We start from the raw sequence: 19,664 nt of genomic DNA, 5'->3' as shown, positions 1-19,664 counted from the left end.
GAAAATAGAATTTCTATGTCTTATATATCTTTCTATATATACTGCTTAATTGTACACGCTTTAACTATTGATCATAAATTAATTAAAAAAATCTAAATTAAATTTCTCTAAGTAAATGTTTTGTTATCCTATCCTGAATAAATTGTTGAAGTTTATTTTCTTAAGAAGTTTGGCAATATTTGCATCTTTCTTCGCCGCATCACAATGTCTACAGGAACAACTTTTAATCACAGGATAATAGAAAACATAAGTGTCTCCCTTGGGACAAACCATGACTGTAGATTTACGGTACAATTTAGTTGGTTGACAACATCTGCATGTTGTGTTGAAATACAATTTGCCACCAGCGTACGAGAAGTTGAATTTGACTGACAAGATCCTTCGCAGTACGAATTAATCCTTTTTGTTTTACTAACGCAGCCAAAGACATCCTTGAATGGCTTTCCCTCAATTTGAGTTCTTGCGTTGCAAGTGCGAGGAGCTAAAAACCGAAGTCAAAGTTTATGGCATTGTTAAATGTTTATTTACGCGTTATAAGCGGGTACGAAGATGTTTCAATGCCTTAAAAGTAAATTGAAACCTATATATTCTTTCAGATGTACCTTCACATGCATTTACTAAGGTACAACTTTTCCTTTCTTTTCTGATTTTATTTTGAAAGCCGACAACTATCCCACTCACGACGCGAACTAAAATCCTTACAAGTTTTTGCAAGAATCTTTTAAAAAGTTTAGAAAGACTGCCAGAGTTGCAAAATGTCATATGATATTTACCGCACATTGGACAACATTTTCCCGGATTTGGACGAGCTTTGAGGTGAAATCCCTAGGAACACCAAGTACAGGTTATTTGCACTATTTTGAAGCATTGCTAGCTATTAAATATGGCTTAATTTACCTTAGGGCACATCTTTGGGCACTGCTCAACATGGCAAAGTACTTCGCCATTTTTAGCACATGAGCAATTTTTACAAGCATCTGGTTTCCACCTTTGACCAACCTGAAACAGATTGTTCAAAAGTTCGTATAAAGTCGAGTTATTGATCTTAGGCGTGGTTATTTAACGGAGACTTACTTTGTAACTGCTGCCGTTATATTCGCAAGTTTTATTATATGAAAGCGAAACTAGAAAGAGAAAACCTTGTTAGATACAATGACGAACATAATTCATTACAAGATTGACTTACCGCACTCGTTACAACATTTTCCTGGGAATTTGATCATTTCGCAACCCTGTAACACAAGGCAGGCGGGCAGTAAGGATTTATTTGAGCAAGCAAAGGTCTACTTGAAAAAATATTTTGCAGGATCACGATAAGTATGCTTCGGTTTTTATTACCTGTGGACAAACAGAAGGACAAATTGTTGAAACGCATTTGATTTGTAGGTTTTTTTCGCAAGTACAATTCTCGCAGATTCCGTTTGACCAACTTTCGCCAATCTAATGTTAAGTTAGGCATTTCAGTTTTATGCATCGTCATTGTTTAAATTTTTGATATTATGAAGCATCGTCTATATTACCATTCTAAATGTTCCGTTATCATAACATCCCGGTACAGGCGTTGTAATTGGTTTAGTTGTTGCTAAAAATTCATTACATACACTCATATCATCGTCTGTTCATTATGTAAGATCAGTATTTGGCAATTACTCACATATTAACATGCAAGTACAGCAAGAATCAAGTGGTTGAACCAGTTGGTAACCCTAAAAAAGATATTTATACATACATCACATTGTTTTCATAAAGTACTTTCACAAAGTATTTTATATTTTCTATCGCATATAAACTTAGCAGGGATCTTGGGAGGAAATATTTCATACATCGTACCATAGGACAGACTGTAATGTTACATGTTCTGTTACAAACTTCTTCTCCATCAATACAAGTACAGTTTACACAATTTTCTTCCGTCCAACGTTCGCCACTCTGTAGAAAGAAAAAGAAACGCTGTAATTGACTTTTCTTTTAATCATTTAACCATCGCATGACTGAAAACATCGAACTACAACATATCGCCACTCTGTAGAAGGTTAGTGAATCAATATTGTCTAATAATCATTTATCCATACTCAAAGCCATTTCATCTCGTAGCTTAAAACATCGACCTACAACATACATTCATTTCTCCTCCATCAACAAGACAGAAGCAATCTTTCCTTTCAACACAATCCGTTCCATTGTCGAATGTTCCATCAGGGCATTGGCAACCAGGTCTGCATGTTGAATTAAATGTCTTGTTTTCGCAAGAAACTGGTCTGCTGCAGAATTTGTAGATCATATCGTTCCGACATTCTAGAAATAGATTAAAGGGAATACACACGTATTTTTATTTAGCTTATCGATAATGAAGCAACATTGTTACTAACTTTGTTCGCAGTAACAACATTGACCAGGTTCCCTGACAAGTTCTTCGTTCTGAAAGGATAAAACTATATATGAACACTGTAAAACGTGATTGTGCAAACATTGACTTCATAAAGAGAACTTACTGGACGACATGTTTTGTTGCATGTACGCTCACAGGAGAAGTTACTTGATAAACATACACATTTTATACATTCCTCTCTTACAAATACATCACCAAACTAATAAAAAATAAGATTAAGTTTGGTAAGTATAGAAATGTAAATTTTAGACGAAATTCATTAGATAACAAGAAAAGAAGAGAGCGGAATTTGTAACTTCGAAGAAAAATTCAACTTCGATGTTGCTACTTCGACATTGTGTTACGATATTAAATATCCACATTAAACACAGTGGCTTTTCGATAGAAAAAAACTTCTAGGTAACTGCTTTAGTGAAATGTTTACTTACTTTGTAAACCGTTCCGTTATAATAACAGGGACATGTACTTATGTCTACACATTCGCCATTATTGTGTAGGAAAAATCCTGGTGGGCATTCACATCCAGGGCTGCATACAGATGAATTACACTTGTCAGTTCCATTGGAAATGCTCTCACATGTTTGCAGACATGTGCAAGTGACATTCGTACATTTGATAGTGGGGACCGGTGTAGTTGTAATTTTCGTGGTAGAGGGGGTGGTGGAAGGAGTCGATGCAGGCGTTTTTACCGCTGAACAGTAGCAGCAGTTGGCCGAAGGAAAGGTTAGTTTATCATTCTATTGAAATGAGAGAATAACCACTTTCATACACGGTAATACCGAAGCTATCTTAAATTCATATCGAAATGCCGAGGCTCTCTTCGTGAAGACTTCCTTTCCTCCTTATGAAGGTCATTTTTATGAAATTAATATCGATACCTTATGGTTTATTGAAAAGAAGATTTCATCACAATTATGTGATTAAACCACTGATATGTATAAAAGTGGATGACGCAACTTAGTGCTTCACTTGAAGCCGCAGGTAGCGGCCATATTGGAGTATCCACTTTTTCAGTTTTTATATAGGTTTTATATAAGAAACTGCTACCGTCGCATTTATTTTTGATCATATGTTTTACTCTTGGGACAAAAAAGAATTATTATGATGACACGACTGCAAAAGAGCAGTTTTAGGGCAAAAACTCATGTTTGCTAAATTTCATTTAGAAATCTTCTCGCGTTGCTTAAATATCATAATAAAGTATTTGGCATGATTTCTGAAAGAGAAAATAACAAGAATACAAAATATGATAAAAATTCATTATAAAATACATACTAGAGGTGGATAGTCCAATATGGCCGTCGCTGTTAAAAGTTAAATGCAAAATTTTCTGGGCACCAGAATTAGGTTGCGTTAACCAGTCTTTATATATAATAGTTCAGTGAATATATAGTTCAGTAGATTTAACTAATTCCAGTATAGCATCTAACCACTATTTAAAAATAATTCAATATATTTACCATAGCACATTTGCTGATCGAGCAAAACTTTGTACAATTCTTTTTTCCTTCTTCGATGCACTGGCATCTGTAACAGTCGTTCTCAGTCCACGTCGCGCCAATCTAGAATAAATTATTACTTAGGTCTGTCGAACTTACAATACAATAGAATGAAAGAATTGCCAACGAAATGTTCTAAAAAAATGGCTTTAAGATGTGGTTTACTTACACTGTAATTGTTATGTCCGCTAACGCATTGCAGTTTTGTGGTTGAAGCCTCGATCGGGGTGATATGGGTGGTTGTAGCTATAACGTTAGGAGCTGCCGAAGGAATTCCCGTAGGTAGTATCGTTGGACAGTATATTTCATCTTCAGCGTTTGGACATTCAACAGTACCATCACAAATGTAGGAGATTGAGATGCATTTGTGAGAATAAGGACAACGCCATTGAGATTTGTTCTGACATTTACAGTTAATCTCGTCCATGTTGGTAATGTTGCAGTCTTTGTACAAATCGCAAATCCCAGCTCTCGGAATGCAATTTCCTTCAGGACACAGGTACTCACAAAGTTGTGGTGTGGCTGTCATTGGGCAGTTACGTTCATCTTCACCGCCGTAGCAATCTTCATCGCCATCACATAGTGATCTAAGTTTAAAAAAAAAAACACAGAAACATTGTAAAATATTCGAGCCCTTTTTAAATCGAGAACGTCAACGGTTCACCTGTTAGAGATGCATTCACCGTTTTCGCACGTAAATTCGTTAGGACGGCATGTTGGCTTAACGCAGTCAGGTTTTTCGTCAGAGTTATCACTACAATTGGGATAACCGTCACAGTAATCCTCGATATCGATACATTCACCATTATCGCATGTAAATTCGTTTGTCGAGCACGTTGGAATACAATTGTCTTCATCGGAGTTATCTCCACAATCGTCACTGCCATCACATTGAAGTTTGGGGTTCAAACATCGAGTATTGTTGCAGAGAAAACCACTGCAAGGAGTGGTGGTGACGTTCGCACAGCCGAATATCTCATATCGCAAGCAAACTGATAATGTCAAATTATCAGGAGTTATTTTAATGTATTTAGCAGTAAAAGGAACCCATAACTTGAACAATGAAAGATTGCCGTGTTTTTCCTAGAAATGAAAATAACGGCATAACACGATATAATATTAAGCTAAAGGTAAACATTAGTAATAATATAACAGTATAAAAGTTATCATTACAATCGTATTAATAACAGGCATACCGTTTGATTCCATCCATTGTTGTACCTCTTCCAACTGAATCCATTTGTACTGTACTCGAGTTGGAAATTTTGATGATTGACGGCGCCTTTCACTTCTGAGCCAATTATTGTCACCGTAGAATTATGACCCAGATTTGCAAGAAGCTGAATGGCCCTGCTGAAATTTCGTAAGCAATAGAACGTCTCACCGCTTGAAATCATCCTCCAACTCGAATCGGGATAACCACGGACCTCTCCTGCAGTCAAAATATTTGAATAAAGAATTAAGACCAAAACGGTGAAAGCAAACTTTCTTCGTATTAGTAAGACTCCTAATTGAAGGTCATAACGCAAACAAACAAACGATATAGATGTCTGTCACTCGAGCAAAATTCATATCAAAAACTACAGTTATCAGCGCCTCGTCACCAAATGACTTCAGTAGCAATGCATTACCTAAAGTGTCGTTGCATGATGATATCGTTGTACAGTTACTTTCATCTTCATTGTTGGAACAATCCCGCATTCCGTCACATGACCATACACGAGGTATACATGTCTTATCGATATGACAATAGAATTGGGACTCGTTACATGGTCTCCTTGTTGTCGCGATGGTGATTGGTGGTGTAGTGGAAATAGAAACACAGACGTCACAACAATCTTTTCTTGTAACCGTGTAGCTGTGAGTAGGACAGTAAGTGATCGTGGGACATTGAATAGGATTACATATTAAAGTATTATTCCAGCAAATGCATCTATTACAGCCATCTCTCCACGTCTCTCCTGCTCTGTAATAGTTACTCTTGTATAAACATGGACAATCCGATGGTTCAACACAATGTGTGCCATTAAACACCAAACCACTTGGGCACGTGCAACCTTCTTCACAATCGCTTGGCAACGTACACGTCACGTTTAAGTATTGACAGAAAGGAGGACATGACGAGGAAACACAACTTGAATAGATCTAAAACGTTGAAAAATTGACTTGGTGAAAATATCAAAATTCTCAAAATTTAAAATTGCTTAGTAAAACTGCTATATCTAAATATGAATGTTTATGCAAAGCAAGATGTTTGAATTACCAATCCAGGTGGACAAGTGAGAGCAGTAGTTAATGGAATGGTCGGAGTTGATGAAGTTCTTTCAATGGTAGATGCATTAGAACGTCCAGGAAGTCTAGTGTAATTTTCTGTCGGAGCTATGCCAAGATTAATAGTAGTGGCAGTCGACGGGTGAGTTGAAATTGTTTCATTAGAAGTGGACAGAGTTGAAACTGTTTCAGTCAAAGGTGGAGTTGAACTCGTTCCCATCACCAATGAGGTTGACGTTACAGTTACAGTTGACAGAGCTTCAGAGGTTGTTCCAGTCAAAGGTGAAGTTGAACTCGTTCCCATCACCAATGAGTTTGAAGTTACAGTTACAGTTGACAGAGCTTCAGAGGTTGTGCCAGCCAAATTTGAAATTGAACTCGTTCCCATCACCAATGAGGTTGAAGTTATAGTTACAGTTGACAGAGCTTCAGAGGTTGTTCCAGTCAAAGGTGAAGTTGAACTCGTTCCCATCACCAATGGAGTGGAAGTTCCAGTTACAGTTGACAGAGCTACAAAAGTTGTACCAGTCAAAGGTAGAGTTGAACTCGTTCCCATCGCCAGTGGAGTGAAAGTTCCATTTACAGTTGATAGAGCTGCAGAAGTTGTACCAGTGAAAGGTGGAGTTGAACTCGTTCCCATCACCAATGGAGTGGAAGTTCCATTTACAGTTGACAGAGCTTCAGAGGTTTCTCCAGTCAAAGATGGAGTTGAACTCGTTCCCATCACCAATGAAGTTGAAGTTACAGTTACAGTTAACAGAGCTTCAGAGGTTGTGCCAGTCAAAGTTGAAATTGAACTCGTTCCCATCGCCAATGAAGTTGAAGTTACAGTTACAGTTGACAGAGCTTCAGAGGTTGTTCCAGTCAAAGGTGAAGTTGAACTCGTTCCCATCACCAATGGAGTGGAAGCTTCAGTTACAGTTGACAGAGCTTCAGAGGTTGTTCCAGTCAAAGATAAAGTTGAACTCGTTCCCATCACCAATGTAATTGAAGTTCCATTTACAATTGACAGAGCTGCAGACGTTGTTCCAGTTAAAGGTGGAGTTGAACTCGTTCTCATCACCAATGTAGTTGAAGTTCCATTTACAATTGATCGAGCTGCAGAAGTTGTACCAGAGAAAGGTTGAGTTGAACTCGTTCCCATCACCAATGTAGTTGAAGTTCCATTTACAGTTGACAGAGCTGCAGAAGTTGTACCAGAGAAAGGTGGAGTTGAACTCGTTCCCATCACCAATGTAGTTGAAGTTCCATTTACAGTTGACAGAGCTGCAGAAGTTGTACCAGTCAAAGGTGGAGTTGAACTCGTTCCCATCACCAATGTAGTTGAAGTTACAGTTACAGTTGACAGAGCTGCAGACGTTGTTCCAGTCGAAGGTGAAAATGAACTCGTTCTCATCACTAATGAATTGAAGGTTCCAGTTACAGTTGACAAAGCTGCAGAAGTTATTCTAGTCAAACGTGAAAATGAACTCGTTCCCATCACCAATGGAGTGGAAGTTCCATTTACAATTGATTGAGCTGCAAAAGTTGTGACAGTTAACGGTGGAGTTGAACTCGTTCCCATCACCATTGGAGTGGAAGTTAAAGTTACAGCTGACAGAGCTGCAGAAGTTGTACCAGTTAAAGGTGGAGTTGAACTCGTTCCCATCACCAAGGTAGTTGAAGTTCCATTTACAATTGATCGAGCTGCAGAAGTTGTACCTGTTAAAGGTGGAGTTGAACTCGCTCCCATCACCAATGGAGTGAAAGTTCCATTTACAGTTGACAGAGCTGCAGAAGTTGTACCAGTTAAAGGTGGACTTGAACTCGTTCCCATCACCAATGTAGTTGAAGTTCCATTTACTATTGACAGAGCTGCAGACGTTGCTCCAGTCGAAGGTGAAAATGAACTCGTTCTCATCACTAATAAAGTGGACGTTCCACTTACAGTTGACAAAGCTGCAGAAGTTGTTCTAGTCGAAGGTGGAGTTGAACTCGTTCCCATCACCAATGTAGTTGAAGTTCCATTTACAATTGATCGAGCTGCAGAAGTTGTACCAGTGAAAGGTGGAGTTGAACTCGTTCCCATCACCAACGTAGTTGAAGTTCCATTTACAATTGATCGAGCTGCAGAAGTTGTACCAGTGAAAGGTGGAGTTGAACTCGTTCCCATCACCAATGTAGATGAAGTTCCATTTACAATTGATCGAGCTGCAGAAGTTGTACCAGTTAAAGGTGGAGTTGAACTCGTTCCCATCACCAATGTAGTTAAAGTTCCATTTACAATTGATCGAGCTGCAGAAGCTGTTCCAGTTAACGGTGAAAATGAACTCGTTCCCATCACCATTGGAGTGGAAATTCCAGTTACAGTTGACAGAGCTGCAGAAGTTGTACAAGTTAAAGGTGGAGTTGAACTCGTTCCCATCACCAAGGTAGTTGAAGTTCCATTTACAATTGATCGAGCTGCAGAAGTTGTACCAGTGAAAAGTGGAGTTGAACTCGTTCTCATCACCAATGTAGTTGAAGTTCCATTTACAATTGATCGCGCTGCAGAAGTTGTACCAGTGAAAGGTAGAGTTGAACTCGTTCCCATCACCAATGTAGTTGAAGTTCCATTTACAATTGATCGCGCTGCAGAAGTTGTACCAGTTAAAGGTGGAGTTGAACTCGTTCCCATCACCAATGTAGTTGAAGTTCCATTTACAATTGATCGCGCTGCAGAAGTTGTACCAGTTAAAGGTGGACTTGAACTCGTTCCCATCACCAATGTAATTGAAGTTCCATTTACAATTGATCGAGCTGCAGAAGTTGTACCAGAGAAAGGTGGAGTTGAACTCGTTCCCATCACCAATGTAGTTGAAGTTCCATTTACAATTGATCGAGCTGCAGAAGCTGTTCCAGTTAACGGTGAAAATGAACTCGTTCCCATCACCATTGGAGTGGAAATTCCAGTTACAGTTGACAGAGCTGCAGAAGTTGTACCAGTTAAAGGTGGAGTTGAACTCGTTCCCATCACCAATGTAGTTGAAGTTCCATTTACAATTGATCGCGCTGCAGAAGTTGTACCAGTTAAAGGTGGACTTGAACTCGTTCCCATCACCAATGTAGTTGAAGTTCCATTTACTATTGACAGAGCTGCAGACGTTGCTCCAGTCGAAGGTGAAAATGAACTCGTTCTCATCACTAATAAAGTGGACGTTCCACTTACAGTTGACAAAGCTGCAGAAGTTGTTCTAGTCGAAGGTGGAGTTGAACTCGTTCCCATCACCAATGTAGTTGAAGTTCCATTTACAATTGATCGAGCTGCAGAAGTTGTACCAGTGAAAGGTGGAGTTGAACTCGTTCCCATCACCAACGTAGTTAAAGTTCCATTTACAATTGATCGAGCTGCAGAAGTTGTACCAGTGAAAGGTGGAGTTGAACTCGTTCCCATCACCAATGTAGTTGAAGTTCCATTTACAATTGATCGAGCTGCAGAAGTTGTACCAGTTAAAGGTGGAGTTGAACTCGTTCCCATCACCAATGTAGTTAAAGTTCCATTTACAATTGATCGAGCTGCAGAAGCTGTTCCAGTTAACGGTGAAAATGAACTCGTTCCCATCACCATTGGAGTGGAAATTCCAGTTACAGTTGACAGAGCTGCAGAAGTTGTACCAGTTAAAGGTGGAGTTGAACTCGTTCCCATCACCAATGTAGTTGAAGTTCCATTTACAATTGATCGCGCTGCAGAAGTTGTACCAGTTAAAGGTGGAGCAGAACTCGTTCCCATCACCAATGTAGTTGAAGTTCCATATACAATTGATCGAGCTGCAGAAGTTGTACCAGTTAAAGGTGGAGTTGAACTTGTTCCCATCACCAATGTAGTTGAAGTTCCATTTACAATTGATCGAGCTGCAGAAGTTGTACCAATGAAAAGTCGAGTTGAACTCGTTCTCATCAGCAATGTAGTTGAAGTTCCATTTACAATTGATCGCGCTGCAGAAGTTGTACCAGTTAAAGGTGGAGCTGAACTCGTTCCCATCACCAATGTAGTTGAAGTTCCATTTACAATTGATCGAGCTGCAGAAGTTGTACCAGTTAAAGGTGGAGTTGAACTCGTTCCCATCACCAATGTAGTTGAAGTTCCATTTACAATTGATCGAGCTGCAGAAGCTGTCCCAGTTAACGGTGAAAATAAACTCGTTCCCATCACCATTGGAGTGGAAATTCCAGTTACAGTTGACAGAGCTGCAGAAGATGTACCAATGAAAAGTCGAGTTGAACTCGTTCTCATCACCAATGTAGTTGAAGTTCCATTTACAATTGATCGCGCTGCAGAAGTTGTACCAGTTAAAGGTGGAGTTGAACTCGTTCCCATCACCAATGTAGTTGAAGTTCCATTTACAATTGATCGCGCTGCAGAAGTTGTACCAGTTAAAGGTGGAGTTGAACTTGTTCCCATCACCAATGTAGTTGAAGTTCCATTTACAATTGATCGAGCTGCAGAAGTTGTACCAGAGAAAGGTGGAGTTGAACTCGTTCCCATCACCAATGTAGTTGAATTTCCATTTACAATTGATTGAGCTGCAGAAGTTGTTCCAGTTAACGGTGAAAATAAACTCGTTCCCATCACCATTGGAGTGAAAGTTGCAGTTACAGCTCGAATGGCAGCAATGGTTTCATAAACTGTGTTTTTGGAGGTAGGTTTCGTCAATGATGCAATTGAATATGTTACATTAACAGTCAAAAGAGTCGTTGACTTTATTCCAATAACAGCTGATGTCCTTGATTCTGAAGGTCCAGTGACAGTAAATATTGTACTAGGGGCGATACCTGTAAAGAAAAAGTGCAGTTAAATATACAAGCTACGTAAAATCTATAATCAATTAGATGTTTTTACAATGGCAAATTGATGAGTTCACATACTTTAACCAAAAAAGTTTCGTCATTCATTTAGATAACTTTATTAAATTTACCTGAAGTTGAGGTACATTTTGGTCCGTTGCATGAAAGACAACCTTCACTGCATACACTAAAAATAATTTAGACATTGAAAAGACACTTAAACATTACCAATGTTGGAAATGGGTAATTATCTCTTTCCTATGTCACATTCCATAATGTGATGTCTCAGTAGGTCTTGGCTTAAAATGAATGTTATAAACTTTGTTTGCATTGTTTTAACATACCAATGTTGACAATTAACGATAACGTAGGAGCCATTTTCATATTCATTTCCATTCACAATACACGGACATAACTCTGGTTTGATGCAAGTCTTTTTATGAAGCACCGTACCATTTGGACATTGACATCCTTCCGTGCATGGTATTGGGCAATGAATTCGTGGGCCACATAAGGATTTACAGGTGTTTGGGCATGGAGACCCGCATGCTTTGTATTCCAAACCGTTCTCACATTGAATAGCTATAAGCAAAAGGAAAAAAGTTGCTGTTTACAAGCATGCAAAAGTAGTGATAGACAAATAAACTTAAAATGAATACAAGAATGGTATTTTGTATGTGGATAACATGCAAATACATAATGAGCTTTAAAGGGACACTTTGGGATAGAAACAACACAAATGATATATGACATTGGTAATATGGTTGAACACATTTTATACTTATCACTGAAGCCTATTGCCCTGTCACTGTGAGAGAAGATTTTGTGTTAGAAAAGCGATTCATACTTAATTATGCATTGTTATCCTTCATGAAAAAAATTCGACCAATGATTATCATTCATACTTACGACAAAGTTTTTGTGATCTCCATTCAATATGAATACCGTGTCTATTACATTCCCTAGCGTACGCTGCAATTGCTGTACACAAACATTCACAATCACCACCAATGTCACAGCCACAAGAATCGAAATAACAGTCCCTGTAGAATGGATCTACATCGACCTAAAATATACAATTTTTTTAGAAAGAGTGTGTTATAAGTACTGAACCAGCGATTGTTGTTTAAGATTTAAAAATTCCAAAAATACATTAAAGTATTTATAAATCACCTACTTTATCATGACATGGTTTGAAAATCTTCTTTTTGAGAATTTTACACATCTTCCGCGACCAACCAGCTCTTTGTTTGTGTATTTTACAGGGATGTTTGGACACACGTGTAGCTGGACAGGACTTTTCCACTTTCCACGAGTCGCCAAAATCGTTTGCCAACTGCTCGGGGAGATTTTGCGGCGTAAGAAAATCATCTTTTTGATTGTTGTTTATATTACCACACAGTCCACAAGGATTTCCTAAAAAATTACAGAAAATCAAATTTAGACGTTAGTCCAATATCTTTCGTTGAGCTTAACCAGTTTTAAAATGGATTAAAATTTGTTTCATGAACTTTGTACATTTTGTTTAAAGAGGATTACACATTTTACCTTGATAGGTCGGTAACAAATTTACATAAACTCTAGTTCCGTGATCCCATTCCATAACAAGGCCAAAATCGGTTGTCAAAACGGTGAAAAACCAACTGTGATATATCTTGTATCCACCATTGAGACGAGAATTTATAGTACCAGGTAAGGTGTTAATTCTGGGCATTTTGTGTTTGTAAAAAGTAATGACGGTATTATTGATTGTAACTATTGGAGCTTTTGTACATGTAACACCACTTGTTCCACAAGGAACATTTTGAATTTCAATGCGATATTTCCCCCATTTGTTTCCGCAGTAATCTTCAGATAAAATGTATCGACAGGAACCTTGAAAATCGTACTTTTTACCATCAAACGTTTTGTAATGAGGCTCACCTACGGCCGAACAAACTTTGGGACATTGTTTCTTTGTGCATATCCATTTGGCATTTTTGCAAACGCTAAAACGAGAGGTTTACAACGGAAATTTACTATAGAGAAAAAACTATATAATATTAAAATTAAAAAGAATCAAATGTTGACAAAACAAATTTTGTTTAAGAACTTAAATGATCAATTTAGTACGAGGTTGAACCGTTCACTGTAAACAGACATATACCATCTTTTCACATACCATGTGTTGCAGTCAATAAAGATGATTTGTCCTTGCGAGTATTTGAGGTTATTGTAGTGACACGGACATTCGGAGACGTTAACACACTGAGTGCCATTGAAAACGAGTGAATGAGGACAAAGACAACCTTCCTCACACTGTTTGTTCAGACATTTCATGTGAACATTTCCACAAGTTTTCTCACATTGAGCACATTGCGACCATGCACGACCAGAAGAACACTCGACTTGACATGTTTCATTTTTACATTGAACTTTTCCATTTGAACATGTGCTAAAGAGACGAAGAACAAATAAAACTTTCAGATAAACGCTTTTTATACTTTCGTTTCTCTTATTTACTTTAAAGAGTAAGACTTAGAGTAAAATGTTTACGAAAAACAAAATTATACACTGAGTTTGTTAAAAGGATTGCGGAAATTTGACAGTAAGTTGTGACAGTTAGCCAATGAAAAACGACATTTCTTTTATACAACTTCGTGCTGCATGATGTAATATCTATAATTACCATTTAGTGCATCTGTCAGGCCAATAGGATTCACCAGGATTGTAATATTTATTCTCATAATGACATGGACATTCTGATACAGCGACACATTTTTTCTGGTCATTTAAAGCGGTACCATTGGGACAATGACAGCCGGGAGAGCAAACCTCGATACATCGTTCACTGTACTGAAGTTCACGACACGTTCCCATACATGAAGTACCGCAGTGTTGATATTCTTGTTCACTGTTGTCGCATTTAATATCTTCAAATAGATTGTTGAAATATGGCGTGAAATGGTGATAAACAGGGATACAATTATGACCAGAAATATCTGATTGCAATTTTTTCCAGCAGCAGATATTTGTTTATAGAGCCTAAGTATTAAACTCAGTGATTAGTTTTGAACGTTAAAAGAATAAGTTTGTTCGTTGAAATGTGCTCAAGACATTTTTGATGTATACTTGAACAATTCGAATGTTGAACAATTTTTTACTTATTAGTTTACTTATTTATATGTTCGTAAACACCTACCGCACTCCGAAGCGATGCCTGTATTTCTCCAGTTGATCACGTGACCATATCGTAAGCACGCACGCGCGTAATCTTCAATAGCCTCACAGTAACATCGACTACCATGCCGACAAGCACAAACGTCAAATTTGCAGTTTTGAAAATACTGATCGTCGGGATCAACGCTATGTTGACAAACTTTGAACGGTTCTTGATTTAAAATATCGCATTTCGTCTCTGCGACTAAAGCACGTTGTACCATTATCTCACACGTGTTCACCACCGTAGTCGCTGTTTTATTGCACCATCGAGCTACCCAAGAGTTTCCAAATGCTACAACATTCGTCTCAATGGCACCATCATTATTCATGAAATCATCTTCCTGGTTGCCATTGTAGTTACCACAAAGGCCACAAGTACTGTTTGCATACTGTGGTTGAACAGTTACGTACAAACTCATAAAACCGTCCCAATGCACGTCCAAGCCGATGTCAGATCGAAGTCGGAGCATTCCGAACGCGATGCGGGTGATTACAATGCCTTGGTATATATAATTATAAACATTAATAATTGAAAGACGTACTAAAATTTGTAATACACACGAAGATGTCTGCGCATGTCTGTGAGTTACCTGGTGCAAAATATGGCAGTGAAATTTGTTGACCATTTAGTTCTACAGCTCCACCTCTCAAGAAAACTATGCTTGACTCATTGATGTAGAGATAAATTGTTTTGGTACAAGTGACTGTGCCATCATCACCACATGGAGTATTTTGTACCTCGATTGAAAAGTTGTTTGAACGACAGTCCCGAGCAAAAATATAACGACAATGACCCATTAAGGAATAAGATTTACCATCGAACGTTCTGTAATGAGGATCACCAGTTGCCGAACATATACCTAGAGTTCGAACGCATAGTTTTAGATATGTACGGTAATTGCTGAACTCAAGCAGAAAACAGAAAGTTCAAATAAGATTTCAATTTGGTCGCTTTCATACTCTTTAATCTTCTCGAGGGATAAGACAATGAACATGTAAAAGCGGAGACTCGTTTATTTATGTCATTTTTCAGAGCTCTTGAGTATACAACCGTGTCAATAAACTGTGTGGCAGTGAATACACGACGTTTCTTATCCTTTGTTAGAAATTAAAACGCTTATATTCCATGACTCCCGCCCCCAAAAAGAAAAATTGAAGCCGGAATTAGCAAATGATTTCGAAGTCAAAGTTAGATTTTGTTTTCACAAAACAACAAGACATTACTGACCTGGACAAACATTCATTGTACATGACCATAAACCTCCAACACATTCACTATAACATGAGTTTAATAGTTGTCAGAATGGTTAAATTTTAGTGGAACGTGAAATTTATTATTTAAACAAACCATTTGTTGCAATCATTCAAAATTGTCGATCCAGCTGGAAACAACTTCCTGTGATGTTTACATGGACAAAGTTTTGCTGCAACACATTTCGTTCCATCGTAAAAGGTACCATTTGGACATGTGCAACCATCAATACAGTTCGTATCACAAACGTAATTTAAATCTTTATGAGCACAAGTTCTTGGGCAAGCTGTTTCGCACTCGCTGAAATTCATTGTAGCTGGACAGGTCACCTCTGAAATGATAGGAATAATATTTAGGAAATTGTACGTTTTGATGGCAATAATTTTATGCTATCTTTTGGCTAAAATCTAGAAAGTTCTTTGCTTTAGTTTTCAATTGACGTTTCAAAGCTGCTATGAACGAACACAGTTCACCGATGTACGTTATATAAGCTTTGGTAAACATACCACAATTCAATTGCTTTCTCCAAGACAACTTAATTCCTTGTCTTGAGCAAGACCTCGAATACTGAGTCAAGACATCACAATTCGTCCATTTCATCTTCTTGCCAATGTACGTACACGCGTCATCTTGACACATCTTATTAAACATCATTGGATTAACAACCTTGTGACATTTGCTAAATATTTTCGAGCTTAACACGTGACAGCTTTTGCGAACATGTCTGTAATCTTTTCTTTTGAGTTTGGAGCAAGGCAGTGATCCTGGCTGCACGTCTTTGCAAGTGGCATTGTACTTAACCATTTTATAACTGTTGGCAAAGTCAATAGCGGACTCCACAAGTTGACCCGATAACTTTTTGAAGTCATCTAGCGGATAGTTGTTGAAGTTGCCGCACAAACCACATGTTTTGCCATGATAGTGTGAAGAGAGTTGAACGTAAACGCTGTTATAACCATCCCAGCGAATGTTAAGACCAGGAAAACCGTGAACAACGATGTAATTTGCAATTTTGTCGACGACTATTTTGTTGATAATGTAAGGCGCTTTCACAACTTTATGGTTTACAATGACGTGTTCGTCTTCATAAAGCTCAATCTTAAAAAATGAAGAAAGTCAAAGCTCAAGCGAATTCACGAGACATTTTTTAGTTACTTCAGAGTTTTTTTTTGAAATATTTCTGTATGTCCTATTTTCTAGAAGATCGTGCATGTTATCTTTTCTAAACTGTAGATGCGCTTGCCGATTTAAGCGATGTCATGATAATTCAAGACTGTAGTAGTTTTCTACTTGAGGAGTTGGCTTGACTTGCAAAAAATCGTTAACTGTTGAACCTTTTATCGTTTTCAACCATAATTTCCTAAACAAACATTCTCCACAGCCATTTACAGTCACAGAAATAGAACTTTATCTAGCTTACTTCAATGTTACCATTATCAAGATAGATGAAAACTCGTCGGTGACATTTACGACCTTTACGACAGTTAGTAGCGTTTGAAATATGGACGGCAAAAGTATTGTCTTTACAATCGGCAGCAAGAAGATATGTACAATGTCCAGGATAGTAGAAAAATCGACCATCAAATGTTTTGAAATGATAATGACCCCAAGTATAACACAAATCGTATTCATCTAGAATATTGAACAAACAACGATTTCAATGTTAGTACAGTGTTTTACATTCATCATTAGTTACTTATTCATACAAATTTAAAGACATTCATTTCAATGAAGTGAGCATTTAACAACAAAATACCAACTCAAACTACAGCACGTTGATATACTTAGACTTTAGAACGTTTAATACAGGACGAAAACTGTATTAAAACCATTTATTCTATATTCATTTCAATAAGTTATACTTATGCAAGCTTACTACCTCAATTATGGTTGATTCCACGAGCAGGCGGAAGGTTTTTCAAAACAGAACTGGAAGTTCGTATTGGAAAAATTTTACAACCTCTTTACGAAGCCAGATAGAATAACAATATTTAAAGGCAAAGATTTTCTAATTGCCAAAATTTTATTGATAATGTAACTAGACAATTTTAGACAAGATTAGTACATGCAGCAGTGCGAGTTGTGAGTTTCTTGATAGAGGTTGCTTGTCTGAAATTTCTTTTGGAATGTAATTCAATAATTGTGCCCCATTACACGAAAAGATTGATCAAAGACAAAAGAATACCTACCATATTGTGAGTAAAAATAATATCGTTTACTGGGAAAGGAGTAATCATTTTCATCTTCGGGAATTATTTCTGCTTCGTCCTTCAAACCATGAGGGGATCTTATTTCGCTGTCCAAGAGCTCCAGATCTTTGAGTCTTAAAGAAAACAATATCAAATATACTTGTAGCTAAAAGATAATTAACCAACTAGTAGCAGATCGTAATAAGATACAAGCCCTTACATATATATATATAGCTTTTGCACAACACAGAGAAAAGAACAGAATTACATCCAAAATTTTTACTTAGAGGGTTAACGTTAGTTTCGTCAACGAGGCGCAAAGATGGCGCTATAGCCATATGAAATTTGTCGACAGTTATTCAACGTACAATATGATGTACTTTACATAAGAGGTAAGAGTTCATGAAGTGTCGTTTACTTACTCTTGCAGTGTTTCTTGGTTCTCATTTGTAGCAAGAATGCATGCAATGAATGCAAACCACGCCACGACTTCAGCAACCAAGTTTCGCCGCTTTCGAGCCATCTTGTCGTTTTTGAATCCAATGGCAAATTAGTTGCATGGGCGTTGGCACTTCTTTATATAGGCTTGCGATACATGTTGGTGAATATCATGAACTTAATTAAAAAACAAAAAGAAACAATACTCTTTTGTGCTACCAAATAATTGCTCGTTTTCAAGTATGGCTCAAGGAAAAATTAGTATATTGTGTGTAAAAAATAGAAAGATTGTATGCAAGCAAAATGCATTCACTAATCACCACGTCGGTTCCGCTGTAAACAATGAAACGTTATGATATTTTTGTTAGATAGCTCACCATCATGGCAGACATGAAAACCACCTATAGGCAAGTATAAAAATGCAAAATATTAAAATTCAGTTGTGTGAAACGCATTTTTTATAATTATTTGCTATATAGCAAGTCTATTTAACACTTGCTTTTAGTCTTTGCCCGTTCAAATTAGGACAATAGATATTTTAGCTTTTGTATTTTCGTATCGAAGGTGAGAATATGCTGAGTAGATGCAAATTAGTCAAACTTAAAGCTACCTGGATTTGAGAAAATGGAAGCAAATGCTCTTTGAATTTGCAAGCTACCCGAATGATTGCATGCATAGTTCAGCTTATTTCATCACAAACCTTGAAGAAGTCAAGAGTTAAAAAGTAGAGATAAATAGAGACATAAATGGAAATAGCTATACTGTCGGGTTTTTTTCAAAAAAATTTTGGGCATTATTCCAATGGTTCTTCCTTCAGAATTAAGAAAGTTGAATAAATTGAGCGCCATCTTGGGGTGCAAAACCTTGGACGCTGATTGGTTACTGGCCGACATTAATTACTTAATACTATGCATAAATCACTGTTGCGTACGTGCGTATCCCATTGAGTTCTATAAGACCTGGAGGGGAAACGTCAACAAAATTACTATAAATTATCAGCGCGCGGCCGCGTGGTCAAAAACATGGCGGATTTTGGTTGTCAAAGTCAGCGGAAAGACGCGGGCTCATAAAATAAAATTTTTTTCGCCCACCCGGATTTGACAACCACAATTGCGATTATATAAAATTTCAATGCCAAGCACAAAAACTTTTAGAAATTTTATTTTTAAAACATGCTGCAAACTTGTTTGGTATACGGATGCTGAAGAAATGCCTGAAAAGGAAGCATTTCACGACACCGGTAAGCAACGTAAGATTGTTTACCATTTAAAGTGTTCAGTGTTATGTTTTAAGTCAATACTTGAAGTGTGATGGTATATATTTTGTTAATGTTTTTACTCCTAAGTTTTAATTTAAGTTATGTTTATTCAGTCCTATTTGTTCTTTACTTAATCGCTTGCTAGAAGAGGCAAAGCAACCAGTTCTTATCGAGATATGCATATCTTAAAACTCCTTGTTTCAACTGAGTTGAAATGGAGGATTTTTTCATGATATTTTTCTGAAAATATGAAGCAAATATTAAGGACAGAGCTGTATTGAAATCAAATGCAGTGCAGGATTAATTAATGAGCTCTTTGGTACATGTCGTACAATAAAAATGCCTGTATTAAACAGCTAGCCTG

At 37.4% G+C, this 19,664-nt stretch overlaps 2 protein-coding genes across 2 annotated transcripts; both read right to left on the bottom strand.

Annotated features, from left to right (window-relative positions):
* Window positions 1–5,025: 5,025 nt before the first annotated feature.
* LOC124449325 (serine-rich adhesin for platelets-like) lies at window positions 5,026–7,891 on the bottom strand. The gene is made up of 4 exons (XM_047000258.1): window positions 6,152–7,891; window positions 5,520–6,033; window positions 5,178–5,320; window positions 5,026–5,118 (listed from the first exon to the last, which is right to left on the bottom strand). Exons 1-4 carry the CDS (start codon window positions 7,889–7,891, stop codon window positions 5,026–5,028), a joined length of 2,490 nt encoding a protein of 829 aa, XP_046856214.1.
* A 2,987-nt stretch (window positions 7,892–10,878) lies between these two features.
* On the bottom strand, window positions 10,879–18,127 carry LOC124449324 (SCO-spondin-like). Its single transcript, XM_047000257.1, has 15 exons — window positions 18,027–18,127; window positions 17,605–17,738; window positions 16,836–17,047; window positions 15,922–16,513; window positions 15,512–15,746; window positions 14,754–15,064; window positions 14,144–14,662; window positions 13,631–13,874; window positions 13,124–13,396; window positions 12,511–12,950; window positions 12,140–12,378; window positions 11,872–12,028; window positions 11,416–11,544; window positions 11,094–11,149; window positions 10,879–10,950 (listed from the first exon to the last, which is right to left on the bottom strand). Exons 1-15 carry the CDS (start codon window positions 18,125–18,127, stop codon window positions 10,879–10,881), a joined length of 3,714 nt encoding a protein of 1,237 aa, XP_046856213.1.
* Window positions 18,128–19,664: the final 1,537 nt, after the last annotated feature.

Source organism: Xenia sp. Carnegie-2017, unplaced genomic scaffold (genome assembly GCF_021976095.1).
Source record: "Xenia sp. Carnegie-2017 unplaced genomic scaffold, XeniaSp_v1 HiC_scaffold_23, whole genome shotgun sequence".
NCBI classification, from domain to species: Eukaryota; Metazoa; Cnidaria; class Anthozoa; order Malacalcyonacea; family Xeniidae; genus Xenia; species Xenia sp. Carnegie-2017.
The sequence above is the reverse complement of the archived record's forward strand: the minus strand, read 5'-3'. Positions and strand labels throughout refer to the sequence as shown.

What these genes read in the sequence shown, in the direction of transcription:
- LOC124449325 (XM_047000258.1), bottom strand. Translation starts at nt 7,891, where the DNA reads ATGGGAGCGAGTTCAACTCCACCTTTAACAGGTACAACTTCTGCAGCT. An exon ending in TCACTTGTCCACCTGGATTG is followed by an intron (nt 6,034 to 6,151) that starts GTAATTCAAACA and finishes TCAACGTTTTAG; the next exon opens with ATCTATTCAAGTTGTGTTTC. An exon ending in TGACAATAATTGGCTCAGAA is followed by an intron (nt 5,119 to 5,177) that starts GTGAAAGGCGCC and finishes AAATGGATTCAG; the next exon opens with TTGGAAGAGGTACAACAATG.
- LOC124449324 (XM_047000257.1), bottom strand. Translation starts at nt 18,127, where the DNA reads ATGGCTCGAAAGCGGCGAAACTTGGTTGCTGAAGTCGTGGCGTGGTTT. An exon ending in TTTATTGACTGCAACACATG is followed by an intron (nt 12,951 to 13,123) that starts GTATGTGAAAAG and finishes CTCTCGTTTTAG; the next exon opens with CGTTTGCAAAAATGCCAAAT. An exon ending in TTTGTTACCGACCTATCAAG is followed by an intron (nt 12,379 to 12,510) that starts GTAAAATGTGTA and finishes GTAATTTTTTAG; the next exon opens with GAAATCCTTGTGGACTGTGT.